The following is a 15,313-nucleotide window of genomic DNA, read 5'->3' as shown; positions in this document are numbered from 1 at the left end:
TAGCTTGACAAACTCATTTTCAGTTGATACATCACAAAGAATTTCCTCTGCGCTGTGGGCCATGAAGTTACTGGAAGCCTCGCGCACATCCAGCCCAAATTCTTATCAAGACCTACTCACTAAGGTACATACATGTATAGTATTCATACTGTTTGAATACACATAATTCTTATTCAATATCAATAGATGGGTTTGAGTTGCATTGTTGAGTTTGCAGAACTGAAGTTTTAGATCTCATTTCTTCACATATTTTTCTTTAGGGTCGTATGTTTCGACGCTGGTATCAGAAAACGAGGCTAAAGAGACTTATTAAACAGGAAGATGAAGTCAAGTTGCAAAGGTATTTAATATTAAAAAAAATTATTCAAATAATTAACAGCTTTTTGTCAATGTCTTCAAATAATGAGTCAGATCAGATTTTACAAATCAATTGAATTTGATTATTGTTTTCCTTTGTTTAACAATGTAATGATTATTATTTGTATAAGACAAACTAGGTCAATAAAAAACAAACTGGTTGAAAGAATTTAAAAGTAGAAAACATACTAAAACCATAGCATGGTCTGGGTTCGAGCCTAGTGGCCCATCAGGCCAGAGCGTATCCTAGCTGGTTTCAGTAGCATGAAGCAACTGGGAGTATTTCTACTCCCCCCTGGATGGGATGCTAGTACATTGGAGGGGTACTCCGCAGCATTAAACTTGCAGGTACCCATTTATACACCTGGGTAGAGAGAGGTACTGTGAGAGTAAAGTGTCTTGCCCAAGAACACAACACAATGACTCCAGTCACAGCTTGCACCCAGACCGCTCGATCTGGAGTCCAGCAGGCTAACCATTAGGTCATCGCACCTTCCCCAAACCATAGCATAATCATGTTTTTTATACAGTGCAGTGACCTTCTGGCAAACAGAGATGCAACAGAAGTGCTTTGAAGCTTGGAGAAATTCAAGATACGCCCAGCAAGAAAAGGCAGACACACTGCGCAGAAAGCAAATGCTGCAGAAAGGGATAAGTGCGTTAAGATTCGCTGTCAATCAGCACAAGCAGTCTGTTACTGAAATGAAGACCAGGACTAGTGCAAGGATCATGGCAAAGTACTGGCTGAAGGTATGGGGAAAAAAACATAACATAGTTAAATACAATTAACTCCCAAACCCCCACAATCCACCCGCCTCCCCCCCCCCCCCCCCCCACTGCAGAAAAAAGCTGTTGATATGCAATCAAATATACATGTAGGCTCCCTACATGTAATATCAGATGTAAAAAAAAAGTCCTACTGTTAGTAAGGCCTCACAGGTTTATACATGTGCCTTCAGTTGTATGAAACTCATGTAGTACTACATGTACTTAAGGGGGCTAGGTCACGGTATTTTTGGTAATTCTATTTATTTTTGTTAATTAAGAGCTCTAAACTTTAAATTGGCAGAGCAAAGGTCTCTTACTGGAAAAAGCACAGCCACATAACAAACAAGGATAATTTTCGAGCATTGTAAATGTCACTTTCATACAAATTGCAAGAGTAATTACTTGAAAAATTTGGGGCCGACGTTTTTCAAGTTTACCCGAACGCAATCTGTTTTAATCTTCTCGAATTTTGCCCATCCATGCCTCTTTTTGGCCTTTTTGTGTTTCTGTTGAGTTCTTCTACAGTTTTAAGCCGTTGTTGTGATATTTCAGTTAATTCCTCGCGAAGCGAGGCCGAAGGCCGAGCGTAGCGGGGTGTATAATTTTGTCCCTCAAAGGGCTCAGGCGGGATGAAATCTCGTGTGGAGTTTACGGTCATATTTGTGAGCTTGATGTGTGGCGGAAATGACGTCACACAGCCGCGCGCTGGTGGCCTAAAATGGTAAGGCGTCGAACTTGAAATCAGATCTTCGGGACTAAGGGAGGGGGTTCGAACCCGGCTAGGGTTTTATTTTATTTTTTATTTTTTTTTCTCATTTTTTTTTTCTGGGTTCGAATCCTGAGCCTTTCATTTTTATCGTTTTTCTTTTCGGAATAAAATAACACTGATTTCCTCATAATACTCCATCAACGCCTATTCAGGCTATATACCTTATTATTGGAATATAACGAGGCATTTTAACAACGCGAACAAAATTTACGCGTAATAAAATTAACGCGAATTTAGGAAAAGTTCTGGTCAAATGCTTATAGTAAAAAAACTAACATACATAAAATTAACGTGAATTTTTGAAATTCGTGTTAATAACATGTATCGTTAATTTCCTATAATAAGGTAAACTGCTGGTGTCGAAAACTGTTCATTGTTGTATGAAAATTTGCCATTTCGTTCTGAACCCATTGTTGCTGATGTAAAGGCGGATCGGAATTTCTCCATCCATTGGAAAGATAATCATCTCTGTTTAGTTCCTGTTGCTGTTGCTGTAATTGTTGTTGTTGTCTACGCGTGGCACTATTTTCTCGAGCAGACTGTCATCGAATATTTCTCTCCTCCTCCGATTCTAATTGTAAGCGCGCTGCATCACTTTCCCTTGTTTAATCTATCCTGTAGCTGTTCAGTTGATTCTACTAAAAGTCTGTCTGTATAATTTTGTCTCGGTAATTGTATTCTGTCCGCGGTATTTTGTCGAAGTCTCTGTAATCGTGTAGTTCAGTTTCTGTTTGTATTATGTCTGCTGTATTTTGTCCGTTACTAGGCAACAATAACCCAGAGCTTCGCGAGGCCCTGCGAGTCACGTATTACTAGTTATTTTGGTCTGTGCCGAAATTTAAAATCTTTTGATAAGAGTGGAGGCCTCAATTCTGTACAATGTATGTATGCCTAAATGTGTGTAATATTTGAAGCAATATCATGCTTTTTTTTCTTACTCAGTGGCAGAAGGGTGTGCACATGAAGGTAACAGCTAGACTCAGAGAAGCTTTTGACAAATGGCACATGTTCAGAATGGATCAGAACAGGTCATCAGCTAAGTGACGTATTACATGAAGCCTACAATGGGCGTCAAAAGTTCTTGAGACAGTTGGATGAAATTGATACTAATTTAAAATTCCCGTTTTTTCACCTTTAATCTGCTGCCGCTTCTGAACCACTCCCCCTCCCCCCTTTTCAATGTTGTACTCAAACAAGGCAAGTCTTGCAGATAACAAATGCAACATTGTTTCGGGGGGAGGGGGTTATATTGAAGGGGTGAGGGGTAAAATTTGTCCAAGGTACTCAAAAAGTGCCGACTGTCTCAACACTTTTGGCGCTCATTGTATGTTCAGTAAAAAAACAACTCACTTGAAATTAAACAAACATTTGCATTGCCAGAAAGAACAAAGTTACCGGCGTCTTGTAATTAAAAAGAATTTTTCAAGTCGAGTATGCTTTATTTTGTTTCCCTTTGGGGTGGGAGAGGGTGTACTTAAATTTAACGAGTATTAAACTCGACCAAGACAAATTTTAGCGAGCATTAAATTTAGCGATTTTTGCCCAACTCGCTAAAACCGCTAAAATTAGTAGCCACTAACAATAGTAACCTTAAGGTACATGTATGTGTTTTTGTTCTAAATATTCATTTTCCATTTCATGTTTTGTTTCCATAGGGATGCAATGATGGAAGAGGTGGCTGACAGGCATGTTTTGTCAAGAAACTACGCAAAATGGAAAATAAAGTATGAGACAGAACAGAAGAATGGAGTGGCTTCCTTGAACTACAAGTAGGTTTTTGCATACACTTGGTGAATGGTAAATAGTTATTGTCTTTGAAAAGTGCTTTAATTTACCTTATTACATGAAATTTTCGTGACACGTTAATTTCGCGAATTTCGCGATTCCAAAAAAATCTCGAAATTAAAGTGACGCTAATAGTGTATTATGTCAATAATCAAGAAAGAATAAGTTTAGTGCCACTGTTGAAAGGATTTTTCAAATAAATGTAAGTGGATGTTGTCGTCTGTTGACTTAAGAACAATAACTCACCTACAAGCATGACCTACTTGAAGAAATTGTGAGAACTGCTCTGTTGTTGCTGTTGCCGAGATTTAGTCCCGCCCTTGTGTTTTTGTTAATTTTGACGCTATTGTGTCGTTTTATTTAATTCAAGGCCATGTTAAATAATATTGCCAAGAAATGTAAATTGTGTCTTACTCAAAAACGCAAAGTTAAAGTGATCCAGAATGCAAAATTTTTCCAAAATCGCGAAGTTTATGTGTCGCAAAATATGCGCACCTCAAAATCGCGAAATTAACATGTCGCGAAAATTTCATGTAATAACTTAAAGGTAATTTTTGCCTTGTTTACACGTGAGTTTATTTCTACGAGTAAAGAATATGAATATGTACACTGCACAATGCATGAATTGCAGAACTTTATGTTAGCGTTCATACATGTAGCAGTCAAGAAATTCATTTTCAACTACAATTTGCGAAAAAAAAACTTCAGATTTATATTATGCTACAGGTGTTTTCTACGTAATCCTTATTCATAATACATTTCTTTGCCACGTTAAATGTTTGTTCATTAACGCTTAATTAACAGCTACGAATTTCTTTGGATTCATTACAAAGATTAAAATTAATGTTTTATATCCGTTTAAGTATTAAGAATTAAGAAAGAAAGAAACTGCAACGTCAAACTGCACTTCAGCTTGTGATGGAAATTGTTTTGATTGAATGAGAATTCCTCAGTCTTTAATATAATTTTTTTTCACTCTGGGCATTTTCCCTAGTTATTCTCAATACTGAACGAAAGTAAAAAAAAAATGTACAATCACGCAGAAACTTATTTTCAACGCACAATGGACAACACCGGAATAGAAGTGTTGTCTTTAGACTGGGACGCTCGCAGTTCTCTGTCATCATTCTCGGGATCGCGTTCCAGTACATTTTCAAACGCAGCTTGTTCTCACAAGTATGATCACATCAGGTTTAATTTTCAAGGACTGTTTTTTCTGACCAGAATTGGACTGTTGACAAAGAGCTGGCACAGCTGGCGGCTGTATGCCTCACAGAGGCTGGTCAAGACAAGGTTGAAAGAAGTTGCAAGGTACGTTTTTAATTTTATCATATATTAGCCGTTTGTATACCTGGTTTTCACTAAAATCACTTACGACCTAGTGAAAATAAAAAATTAGAGCCTTAAGGTGATTGTGTCACGGCTGAGTTAAGTTAATTTAAGTTTTGCAAAATACTCGCCATGAAACTCCTATGGATCTAAATGCTCAAACCATAGTTTCATTGCAACCAAATTTGTCTCCCGGGCATTTAAATTTAAAGTTTGAAGCAAACGAGACCAACTTTGAAAACTGTTCAGCCCAACAATATTTCAATAACCCTGTCCCATATTGCAATCCGTTTCAATCTTGGTCGCTTTTTGCCATTCATACCTTCTTTTATTTTTGCTGTGTTATTTAAATGTTCTTTCACTGTTTTAAGAGGGTTTTAATATTACCGAATTTGATGGCCATTTCCAATGACTAAATTTAGCTAAACTCTGTGACACAGTTCCTTTAAGGAGAGCTATAAACTCGACGGAATTGTAGTCGAAAGAATCAGAAGGGTTCAATTTTCTTCCGATTTCGCTTTTTTTTAATTTTTTTTTATTTTTTTTATTATTATTTTTTTTATTTAATGTTTTTTTTATTGATTTAAGTTACAAGATATAAAGATTACAAAATACGAAAATTACATTCAGTGCTAGTGTAATAATAACAATGTGCTTATAGACAAGAAAAATAAGTTAAAAACAAAAAAAAGGAGAAAAAGAAAAGAAACAACAAAGAATAACAAAATACTGAAAAATTTCGCTTATAATTCCGTCGCTTATGATCCAGTGAAAACTAGATTGTCGGAGTCGCAAACAGAAGCGGAAGAAGAATCCAATCACAATGCTAGTTCTCACGCCCTTCGAGTGCTTTCTATGAGGTCTTCCTTGGGATATTTTTGGGACCGCCAGCCGGTAGTTGAATTGATTACTTGAAGATAATTCAAGAATAATTTGATAAGAAGGCGATCTTTCAGCAAAGAATTGGGAACTGCGAAAATCAACCTGATGCCTTGTTATGAAATTAGGAAAAAACCAATGGGTAGACTTTTGACTGTAACAAGTTTGTTGACTAATTCAAAGTTGTTTATCTTCTAGAGTTCATTATGAAGAGCATTTACAAGCCAGACTCTTCGCTGTTTGGAAAGAGAACACACAGAAAGCTGTTGTGGCCCACAGTTTAACCTCGTAAGTTGCATTTTGCACTTAACTTTTTTAATAAAACTTGTGTTGTAGAACAAGGAACGTCATGAAAAAAACAGTGCTTACATAAAATAACTGCGATTATTGTAATTATACTGTACGTTTTCTCGGCACGGTGGATAAATAAATAAAAAAATAAATAATCTTTGTCCTAAAAAAATGTTACAAATTTTTCATTTTTCAGGAAACGCATAGTTGTGAAAGCCTTCTGTTGCTGGAAAAACTGGACACAATATGCAAAGTAAGTCACTTGAGCTCCCTTGAATTAAACTACTTTCGTGTTTTGCGCAAAGCTTTTAACTCCAGGCTTAAGAATAACGTATTTTTAACTACTTTTGTACCATCCCGTGTAATTTCAGAATTATCCGCCTGCGGTTCCAGAGCATGTGCAAAGAGTATCATCGTCACAAGTTAGTAAAGCAGTCCTTCCATCACTGGAAAGTTCGTCTGATGGACAGACAGGCGGATAGGAGCTACAGAAGTGGTCTGCAAAAGTGAGCTGCTGCTTGAATTTTTTTTTTGGGGGGGGGGAGGGGAGGGTGTCCATACACCCTCTGCCCCCTACCCCGCCCCCACTCGCCGTTACTTCAACTACACTTTAACTAGACTGCAAAACAGTTGTTTTTTTTCTCTAAAATCGTTAAACAATCACTTATCGAAGGCCTGACGCGCCGATGGTTGAAGTGCGAAGCGCCGATCGTCTCGCGAGCCTCGCACGCCCTGAGGGCGAAAAAAACGACTCCCGGCTTCATTCCGAATCCGTCTCTCTCCAGTCCCTCTCTCAGTTTTGACATTGGCTCCAGACCTCCCGTTCGAAGACCGAGCGCATTCGCAAAAATACAACTGTTCAATTGCAGTCTACACTTTAACAGACCTATGGCGCGTTGATATTATACTAGGTTCTAACGTTTAATTGATAATGAGACTGTCCTCCTTGTGATCTGCAATTTAACTATGCAAGCCATCATTTTGACGTCTCGTTTGGTTTGAATGAAATTTTGTATAGGTTCCAAAATGACTTGAGCGTTTTCAGGTACGCTGTATTTTATTTACACTAATCTATTTTTGTTTCCTTTCCGTTTGCAGGAAGATCTTCAAGTTGTGGTTTTTGCGATACAAGAGGAAAGTCATACATCGTCATCTGTGCAAGGCCTTGGCCAAAAAGGTATCGAGACTTGGTTGAAATTAAGTTAAGCCGCTTATTATAAATTTGTCAATTTTTTGCAAACTTTCGCTTGTAAGTACTTTCAGAATGAGCCACCGAAATGTACTACTCGGTGGCTTTCATTTGAATGGTCACACATTTGGGTTTCATCCACAACCTTTAAAGTTAGAACCACGTTAGTCCACGACTAACGTTTGACGACGAGAATTTTCCCCACGCAACTGAGGCACAAAAGTTAAAACGAATTTTTAATTTTGAATCTCATTTTAGGGAAAGAAGCGTCGGTTCTTTAACAGATGGTCAACCTTCACAAAGCAACAGACGGAAAGAAGAAGAGCTTTTGTGGGTTCTTTGGAACGCACGCTTACTGGAATCATGTTGAATAACTGGAGACAACACGCGAAAATGAAGAAAGCTCTCAGGTCAGTTTGTACGTCGAGAAGATGTTGTTGGTCCGTTGCGCCGGGTTTTCGCTTGATTTCGTGGAGTTCTTAGCTCATAAACATACTCAGTTCGAAAGAGACTCAACAACAATGATTTGATTTTAGAGAACAGTGTTCGACAAAAGACGCTAGAAACGAGGATGACTAAAATCGAGTAGAAGAAAGCCCGCGTAACCAAACATTTCTATTCGGACGCTCAATTTCTCTCCCGTAAGAAAAACATCCGGGGCTCGACGCGAAATGCTATTTTGATGACGTGGTTCTACAGAGATCTGTGCAATGGTTCTGATTGGTTGTTACTTGCGCGCGAAAATTCAAAAGCGAGCGACATCCAATCACAGACACTGCACAGATTTTTGTAGAGTTACGTCATCAGTTTGGAATTTTCGGGTCGAATCTGTTTTGCGCAGGAGAAGAATAGTGAGGGCGCGAAATGAAGACGTCTGTTTGACGTGCAAGTTTGTTTTTCGTTTTTCTGGCTTCATTGATGTCGATAATCTTCAAGATGCTTATGAGTTTTGTCCTGTTGTTTACAGGACTAAAGAACAAGAGTTGATCCATAAGAAGAACCACGTCGCGTCAAGAAAGATGATGGATCGATGGTTGTTTGCCATGAAAGTTGTCAACTTTAGAAAGAAAGCAAGAACGAACTGGTCAAGACGCTGTACACGGTAACAAACAACTCTTGAAGTTTAGGGGTTTTTTTACAAGACAAATGGAGCGGCGAGCGAGGAAATTACCTTAGTTAGTTATCAGTAAAATTTTCGGCGATTTCTTAACTATCAATTAAAATTTCAGTCCACTTCTCAGCTATTAGTAAATTTTACAGATTTCAGATCACAGCTATCAGTTAAAAAAATGCGTCATTTCTCAGCTGACAAGTAAAATTTTGACTGATTCTTGGCTATCGGTAATACACCATTCAGACCCTCTACACTGTACGCTGTTGCAGAGGATCTGAGGAAAAAAAGGAAGACTACTTGAAATCTGCAGAGTACAGCTGTACTGTACTTAAAAGAATTAAAAGCAGTTTGTTTTCGCCCTAATCGATACTAAGCAATGCACGGCTTCTCTCGTGGGAGTCACTTGTTAATTCATAAACCATCTCCCAGAAACTCTATAAGACTTGGCTAGTTCAGCAGCATATTTTAGTAATCTTGTCGCTCGCTTGTTAAATTTTGTTCCACAAATAATTACATCTCAACAGGAAAGCTTGTGAAGCGTGGAAGGTTCTGTTGAAGAGGAAGTACCTAGAGCAGAGATTGATCGATAATCGGAGCATCTGGCAACTTTTGACAATGAAGAGTAAGTTTTTAGGAAAAACGGAGACGCAAATAGGCGCAAGTTTTCCGTCCACTTGCGTTTCCGTTTGGTCAGGACTTGCGTGCACGTAATTAACTAGCTTACGTTGACTTGCGATGACTCGTTCACTCGTTGGTCGAGATCAAATTTGCACACAAATCAACGCAAGTTTTTCAGCGTTTTGGCCACCCAACGTACCGTATTTTCTTAATTAAACGCCCCCTTGGCGTTTATTTCAAACTTGGCTCCGTGGATCTGGCGTTTATTTGAATGGTGCAGTTTATTAAACAAGGGTTTTAAATCATTGTTTGTGACACGAATGTAATTTGCCATCATACCTTAAGCATATTACACCTCGAATAAATGCCTGGAAGGCTTACTTACGACTCTAGCTCGGAGACCCGGCGTTTATCTGGGGCCCGGCGTTTAATCGAGAAAATACGGTATGTACGCAAGTTCAACTTGCGACTACTTGAGTCCACTTGCACATAATGCGCTCTTGATTAGCCTGCGAGCAGGCGAGCTTTCGAGACTCACTTTTCTCGCGTCTCGCCGACTTGTTCTCGAAGCTTCGCCACTCGCGCGTGTTGTTTGTTTGGTTGAGCTTCAGGGCGTCTTCTAAACACTCAAGTAGGTTTGAGCGGGTTTAGTTCACTTACTTAACACTGTTATCTTTTTTTTTGAATTGCAATTTACTTTTGTTTAACAGGAATATTCAAGAAATGGAAACAGCAAAAAAGAAAAGTAGATGCAGAGAATGAGAAAGCACTCAGAGCAAAAGCTATTTTGACACGGAACTACAAAGCTCGAGTTTTACAGGCATGGAGGGTCGTGAATCAAGAACAACAGATTATCTCACCCATGGTGGCCAGGAGAGAAAGAAAAGAAATGGCCAGGTATTTTGAAAATATTTTGCTTGTGTTACCGTATAATAACTTAGGTTAGATAGTGCAGAGATTTCACATTATCCAAGCAAACAGGCGTTGAGTTGTTAAAAGACTGGCAATTGATCAATCATTTCAAACGAAAATAGTTATCAAATCAGCTATTCAACCGATTTCAATTTTGGTTAAGGAGAACTTTTAACCAACCTTTTTTCCTATTGTATGAGAGACGAGGCGCGATCGGGTTAGCGCGCTGGAGTCCGGATCGAGCGATCCGGGTTCGAGCCCTGGCTGGGGTCACTGTCTTGTGTTTTTGGGCAATAAAACTTTACTCATAGTGCCTCTATCTACCCAGGCGTATAAATGGGTACCGGCGAACTAATGCTGGGGGTAACCCTGCGATGGACTTGCATCCCATCCAAGGGGGAGTAGAAATACTCCTAGTCGCTTCATGCTAAAGAAACCAGGATAAGCTCCGACCTGTATGGGCCACTAGACTCGACGCAGACTTTACCTTATTTCCGTTGTGTCCATATTTGTGAGCTAATGCACAACTTTATAAGACAAGAAATCGGATAACTGTGTATATGGTCGCTAGTTTATTCTTTATGTTACCTTAAGGCAGGGTTATAAGGCTGTTTAACTCACGTTAATCTTCTAACGCGATCGTCTTTCAGGGTGTTTGATGCTTGGAGATTGCATGTGCACCGTCAGAAGAACATTGTCGATCAAAACACAAGAGCTACCGAGAAAATACTCGACAAACATTTTCTGTTTTGGAGGTAAGATTTGAATAAGTTGCCATCAACACCCGCTTTTTAGTAAAGAACAGTGGCAATAGATTTTCAAACAGGCTGGGTATAATACACTATCGCTTTCTTTGACTGTTATATTTTTCTCATGTTTCTGTTTTTGTTTATAACTATCGCTGCAGAGATCAAGCTTATCTTCGTGTAAAGGAAAGACAAGCCAAGGAAGCACTGCTAGAGAGTAAATTGTCAAGAGCATTTACAGCTTGGAGAAGTAAGAAACCATTTCTAAGAGTCAAGTTAATTTTACTTGTGTAATACATTGCTTAATCACTGTACTTATGTTAAGGCGTTGGTGTGATATCCGAATGGACTTTTACCGACGTAATAAAATGTAGATGTAGATGCTTTTGTTTTTAAGTTATTTTTACTTTGAAAGGTTTTCTTGTGTTCATTGCTTCACTTTGTTTTTAAATTTAACAGCTCATGTCAAGGACCAGCGACTCAACAAGCTAAAAATACGGGCGCGAAGATTTGAGCTGATGGAAAAGTTTTACTCTTTGTGGAAAGAGAAGGTCCAGCACAGGGCCGAGGAGAAGATTGAGGAGACTGGGAAGGAGGTAAATTGTCCAATTGCTTAAAATTATACTCAGCTCCCTCGTTTAACCAAAACACACATAAAACCCGAGACTATTTTTGCTAGCAGAGGCGAAGCAACTTTTTGAAAACTGTCGTACCCTCAGCGCGCGGTGTAACTGAATTCACGTGTAGAAATTCCTCAACGGGGAACTGTGTGGCAGCTAAACAATAGTGAAGCGCGCAAGGTCTAAACATACATGTAGAATTCAAACGAATATAAACCCCACGAGCCTCAGAAAACATCAGCGTGTTCTGAGAGAAATAGAGGGAATCTAGGCGAAGTTTTCGTTTTGTGAAAGTGTTTTAGGAATACCGGCTGTTTTAGAAAGTGTTTTAGGAAAATCGTCCGCCATTTCGGTTTGTTTGTCTGAGTCTTGTCTGAGTCGTGACGTCACTCGCGCGCTTCGCTATTCCCTACAAAGGTCAATCAAAATATTTAACAAGTTGCCCGGCAATCCCCGCCAAGAGTATGGACTTGCTCCGTCGTCGGACCAAGGGTTGGAACGCATGGGTGTTGAACAAAAACCTCACTTTTAGCAGGGCTTTAGCTTACTGTATCCTGAAGAAATTCTGCTATTATCTAGAGCTAAATCCACGTTCAAACTTTCGATCATCGATAAAATTAGTTGCATTGGGGCATGCATAACTGTAACTTTTGTTTTCGTGCTATTTGTAGGCTCGTAGTCTGCTTCTGGTCAAGTGGACTTTTAAATTTTGGCGGACGTCTTCTGACCATCAGAGAGAGTCTCGCTTGAAGCAACAAGAAACCGCTGACAACTTCTACAGGAACACAATCACGAGAAAGGCCTGGGCTGTGTGGGTTAGAAGATACCGCGTGGAGGAATGGGCAAGGTGAGATGAAAAAATCGTTCATTATTTATTGTACTGAGCATTCTTTAACAACATAAAATACAAAACAATTTCTGCAATAGACGCATAATCAGAAGAAATTATATCTTTCTTTAAAACTAAATAGGAGCACATAGGCTTATATTCGTTGGGGAGGGGGGGGCTTATTAATTGTCGGAAATATTTTTCCGTTTGAAGATTTGGGGGCCTATTTTCAGGGTGGGGGGGGGGGGGGGGTGGAAGGGGGCTTAAGACCGGAATTGTACACTGTTCGAACTTGGGACTAAAACGTAGCACTTTGTCACCATTGTTTTTTTCTTTTCTCTCATCAGAGAACACGCCAAAGCAAGGAAGGAAGGTTTTCTGCGAAAGATTTTTCAAGCGTGGCACAGATTCATTAAAGACAGCCTCCAGCGTGAGATGCAGCAGTTTGCTACCTCCCTGTCTGGTCTGGATTCATCCTTCGGATCATTTTCTCCTTCTCCTTTCCGTAACGTTCTGGGCTCCACTTTGGGCTCTACCCTCGGCTCGACCCTGTCCGACGCGCTGACATCCTCGGGGTATGGAGCCTCCGGGAGGAGAGGGTCGGGCAGTGTGTTTACGTTTGGACTGCCACTAAAGGAGAGAGATGACGATGTAAGTACGGCAGCGCAAGAAATGCTAGAAACCTTGAACGGCATAATAAAAAGTAACACGTGGAAGTACTCCTCAATTGGTTTCATTTAAATGGTCACACGCTAAGGTTTCATCCAGGGAACTTTTAAGTCATCCACAGACATTAAAGTTAGTACCACCTTGAACAGCGTGGTTAACAGTACCACATGAAAGTACTGTTCAATAGCTTTCATATGAATGGTTGCACACTAGGGTTTTATCCACAGACTTTAAAGGGTGAACCACCTTGTACAGCATAATAAACGACGCCATATGAAAGTACTGCTCAATAGCTTTCATTTGAATGGTCACGCACTAGGGTTTCATCTACAGACTTGAAAGTTAGAACCACCTTGTACAGCATAACAAACAGTACCACATGAAACCACAGTTGAATGTTTTTTTTTTTAAGTATCTACTGTGTTTTTGTTTCAGGTCGCTTCGTTACCAGGAAGATTTGATCAGATAGATCATCTGCAAAGACCAGAAAGTCCCAACATGCGACCCGCCTCCCCCATATCCATCCTAAGAGACTCTCGTCCCGTCTCCCCCTTGGTGTTCAATTCAAACTTTTCCAGCCCCGCCCCCTCCCCCTACCCCAGTCCTGAGCATCACTTGCCGTCAACCCCTCCTATCAGGTTGGAAGACTTCTCTCCAGTGAAGTCAGAGGATGATACTGGGATTCACTCAGGAAGCAGCGAATCCGATCATGAGGTAAGGAGGAGGGGAAGGGGTGACATGGTGGAGATAGAAAGGGGAGGGGTGGGTGCTAATGTTACTTTTAATTAAGAAGTTCTATTGCGACCTTTGTAAAATCAAGTCCTGAATTTAAGGCCGAAAACAGAAACGCAAATTATTGATTAATGGATTAATTTTGCAAATTGTATTGTTGCTGGCAGTTGTTTAATAATGAAAGCGACTTCCAGACTTTCAGCAACTACAAGTGTTCGCAAAGAAAGGCGGAAAAAAGTTAAACCCACGACTTTTGCTATTCTGGTGCAATTAACATCTATCAGTAAGCGATTTTATAAATCTGTTTATAGCTATGGTAAAATGAATACGTTTATGCAAGAAAATTGATTATAAATATACAGTAGAACGCAGTAACTCGAACTCGGATAACTCGAACACCCCGCTAATTCGAAGTAAGTCCCATTTCCCTTGGATTTGACCCTACTTTTAAGTCATTTTTTCTCGGTTAACTCGAACTCGGATAACTTGATTTTCCCGCTAACTCGTACTACATTGCGTTTCCCTTGATGAAAATTTACCCCGATAACTCGAATTCTGGTTCTTGTAAAGCCCTGATCAAACGGCAACGCAAGTAGAAAACTTGGGTCTCCGTTTGGCCAGGACTTGAGTTGACTTGCGTACACTTCGTTCACTTTGGTCGAGATCAAATTTGCACTTAAGTAAAGACAAGTTTTTCACCGTTTGGCCACCCAACGCAAGTCAACGCATTTTTTGCAGTTTACTTCAAATACTGAATTGCAACTCGTAGCATTTTAAATGGCTCTTTGCAAACTTGCTTGCACAGCTTGCGACTAAACTTGGGTGTCTGTTTGGCCACCCAACGCAAGTCTGTACGCAAGTTCAACTTGCGACTACTTGCGTTACCGTTTGGCCGGGGCTTTAACTCGCAACTCGCCGATAACTCAAAACCCCGCGAACTCGCACTGTTTTTTCCTTCAGAGTTCGAGTTACCGGGGTTCTACTGTATATGAAATCATAATGAGTCATATATGCGTTAATAACTGAAGAGAATTTTGATTGCGCTCTGTCTTTAGGATGACCGCATGAGCACTGCCTCGTGTACCTCATTCACTGGCCGTAGCACAATGAGCGAGATGCGAGATCGCGAGCTGATAGCGACAGAGACAATTCTCCACTGGTGGAAACTGCCCCTTAGTTTGACGTTCAGAACATGGCTGAAGTTTACACGGCAAAGAAAACTTCAAAAGGAACTGCTGAATTACATTACAAACAAGAAGACAATGGAACTACTGGTCAACACTTTAGCAACGTGGAGAAGGGAGCTGCACACGAAAGTCACAGCGAGACAGCACTGGGTTTGTTGTTTTGTGATCATTGTTTTAATTTACAGTTTAAAATTGGGAAATTTCGGGTGAAAATCTAATGGAAACTTTGCGGAAATTCATTTTCCGTCAGAAGCTCCTCTTTCCCTGTTTGGAACAGAAAACTAGAATTTTCCATAAAATTTGAGGCACTTCTTTTAATTTCAGCCTTCTTTGAGGAGAATCGCGTGGTGTTTCCACTGCTAAAATGATTTATTGACTTTTGACAAATTTCTGTTGGTTTTCCAAACTTCTCAGCCAATCAAAAAGCCAACAACTGCACGTGCAACTTATCGGCCGTGACTACTTTGGAGTCTCCGCCTCCAAGACTAACTTGGTTTCTGATTGGCTAATAAGTGGAAA

General features: G+C 39.9%; 1 protein-coding gene across 2 annotated transcripts in view; it reads left to right on the top strand.

Moving 5' to 3' along the window:
• The window catches only part of LOC144657570 (uncharacterized), a 36,706-nt gene that overhangs the window by 8,483 nt on the left and 12,910 nt on the right, over positions 1-15,313 (top strand). For both annotated transcript variants that reach the window (XM_078517915.1, XM_078517916.1), the window contains exons 6-26: positions 4-124; positions 261-340; positions 888-1,107; positions 2,837-2,922; positions 3,550-3,663; positions 4,904-4,990; positions 6,086-6,175; positions 6,375-6,431; positions 6,550-6,684; positions 7,277-7,355; positions 7,626-7,777; positions 8,335-8,469; positions 9,006-9,103; positions 9,810-9,996; positions 10,662-10,766; positions 10,919-11,007; positions 11,217-11,353; positions 12,049-12,224; positions 12,554-12,857; positions 13,311-13,589; positions 14,663-14,944. In XM_078517915.1, the coding sequence (XP_078374041.1) occupies positions 4-124; positions 261-340; positions 888-1,107; positions 2,837-2,922; positions 3,550-3,663; positions 4,904-4,990; positions 6,086-6,175; positions 6,375-6,431; positions 6,550-6,684; positions 7,277-7,355; positions 7,626-7,777; positions 8,335-8,469; positions 9,006-9,103; positions 9,810-9,996; positions 10,662-10,766; positions 10,919-11,007; positions 11,217-11,353; positions 12,049-12,224; positions 12,554-12,857; positions 13,311-13,589; positions 14,663-14,944 (3,013 nt within the window). The remainder of the gene's footprint in view (positions 1-3; positions 125-260; positions 341-887; positions 1,108-2,836; positions 2,923-3,549; positions 3,664-4,903; positions 4,991-6,085; positions 6,176-6,374; positions 6,432-6,549; positions 6,685-7,276; positions 7,356-7,625; positions 7,778-8,334; positions 8,470-9,005; positions 9,104-9,809; positions 9,997-10,661; positions 10,767-10,918; positions 11,008-11,216; positions 11,354-12,048; positions 12,225-12,553; positions 12,858-13,310; positions 13,590-14,662; positions 14,945-15,313) is intronic.

This window comes from Oculina patagonica, chromosome 6 (assembly GCF_052425735.1).
Source record: "Oculina patagonica isolate OP01 chromosome 6, crgOcupat, whole genome shotgun sequence".
Classification (NCBI taxonomy): Eukaryota; Metazoa; Cnidaria; class Anthozoa; order Scleractinia; family Oculinidae; genus Oculina; species Oculina patagonica.
This window is presented reverse-complemented; position numbering and strand designations above follow the sequence as displayed.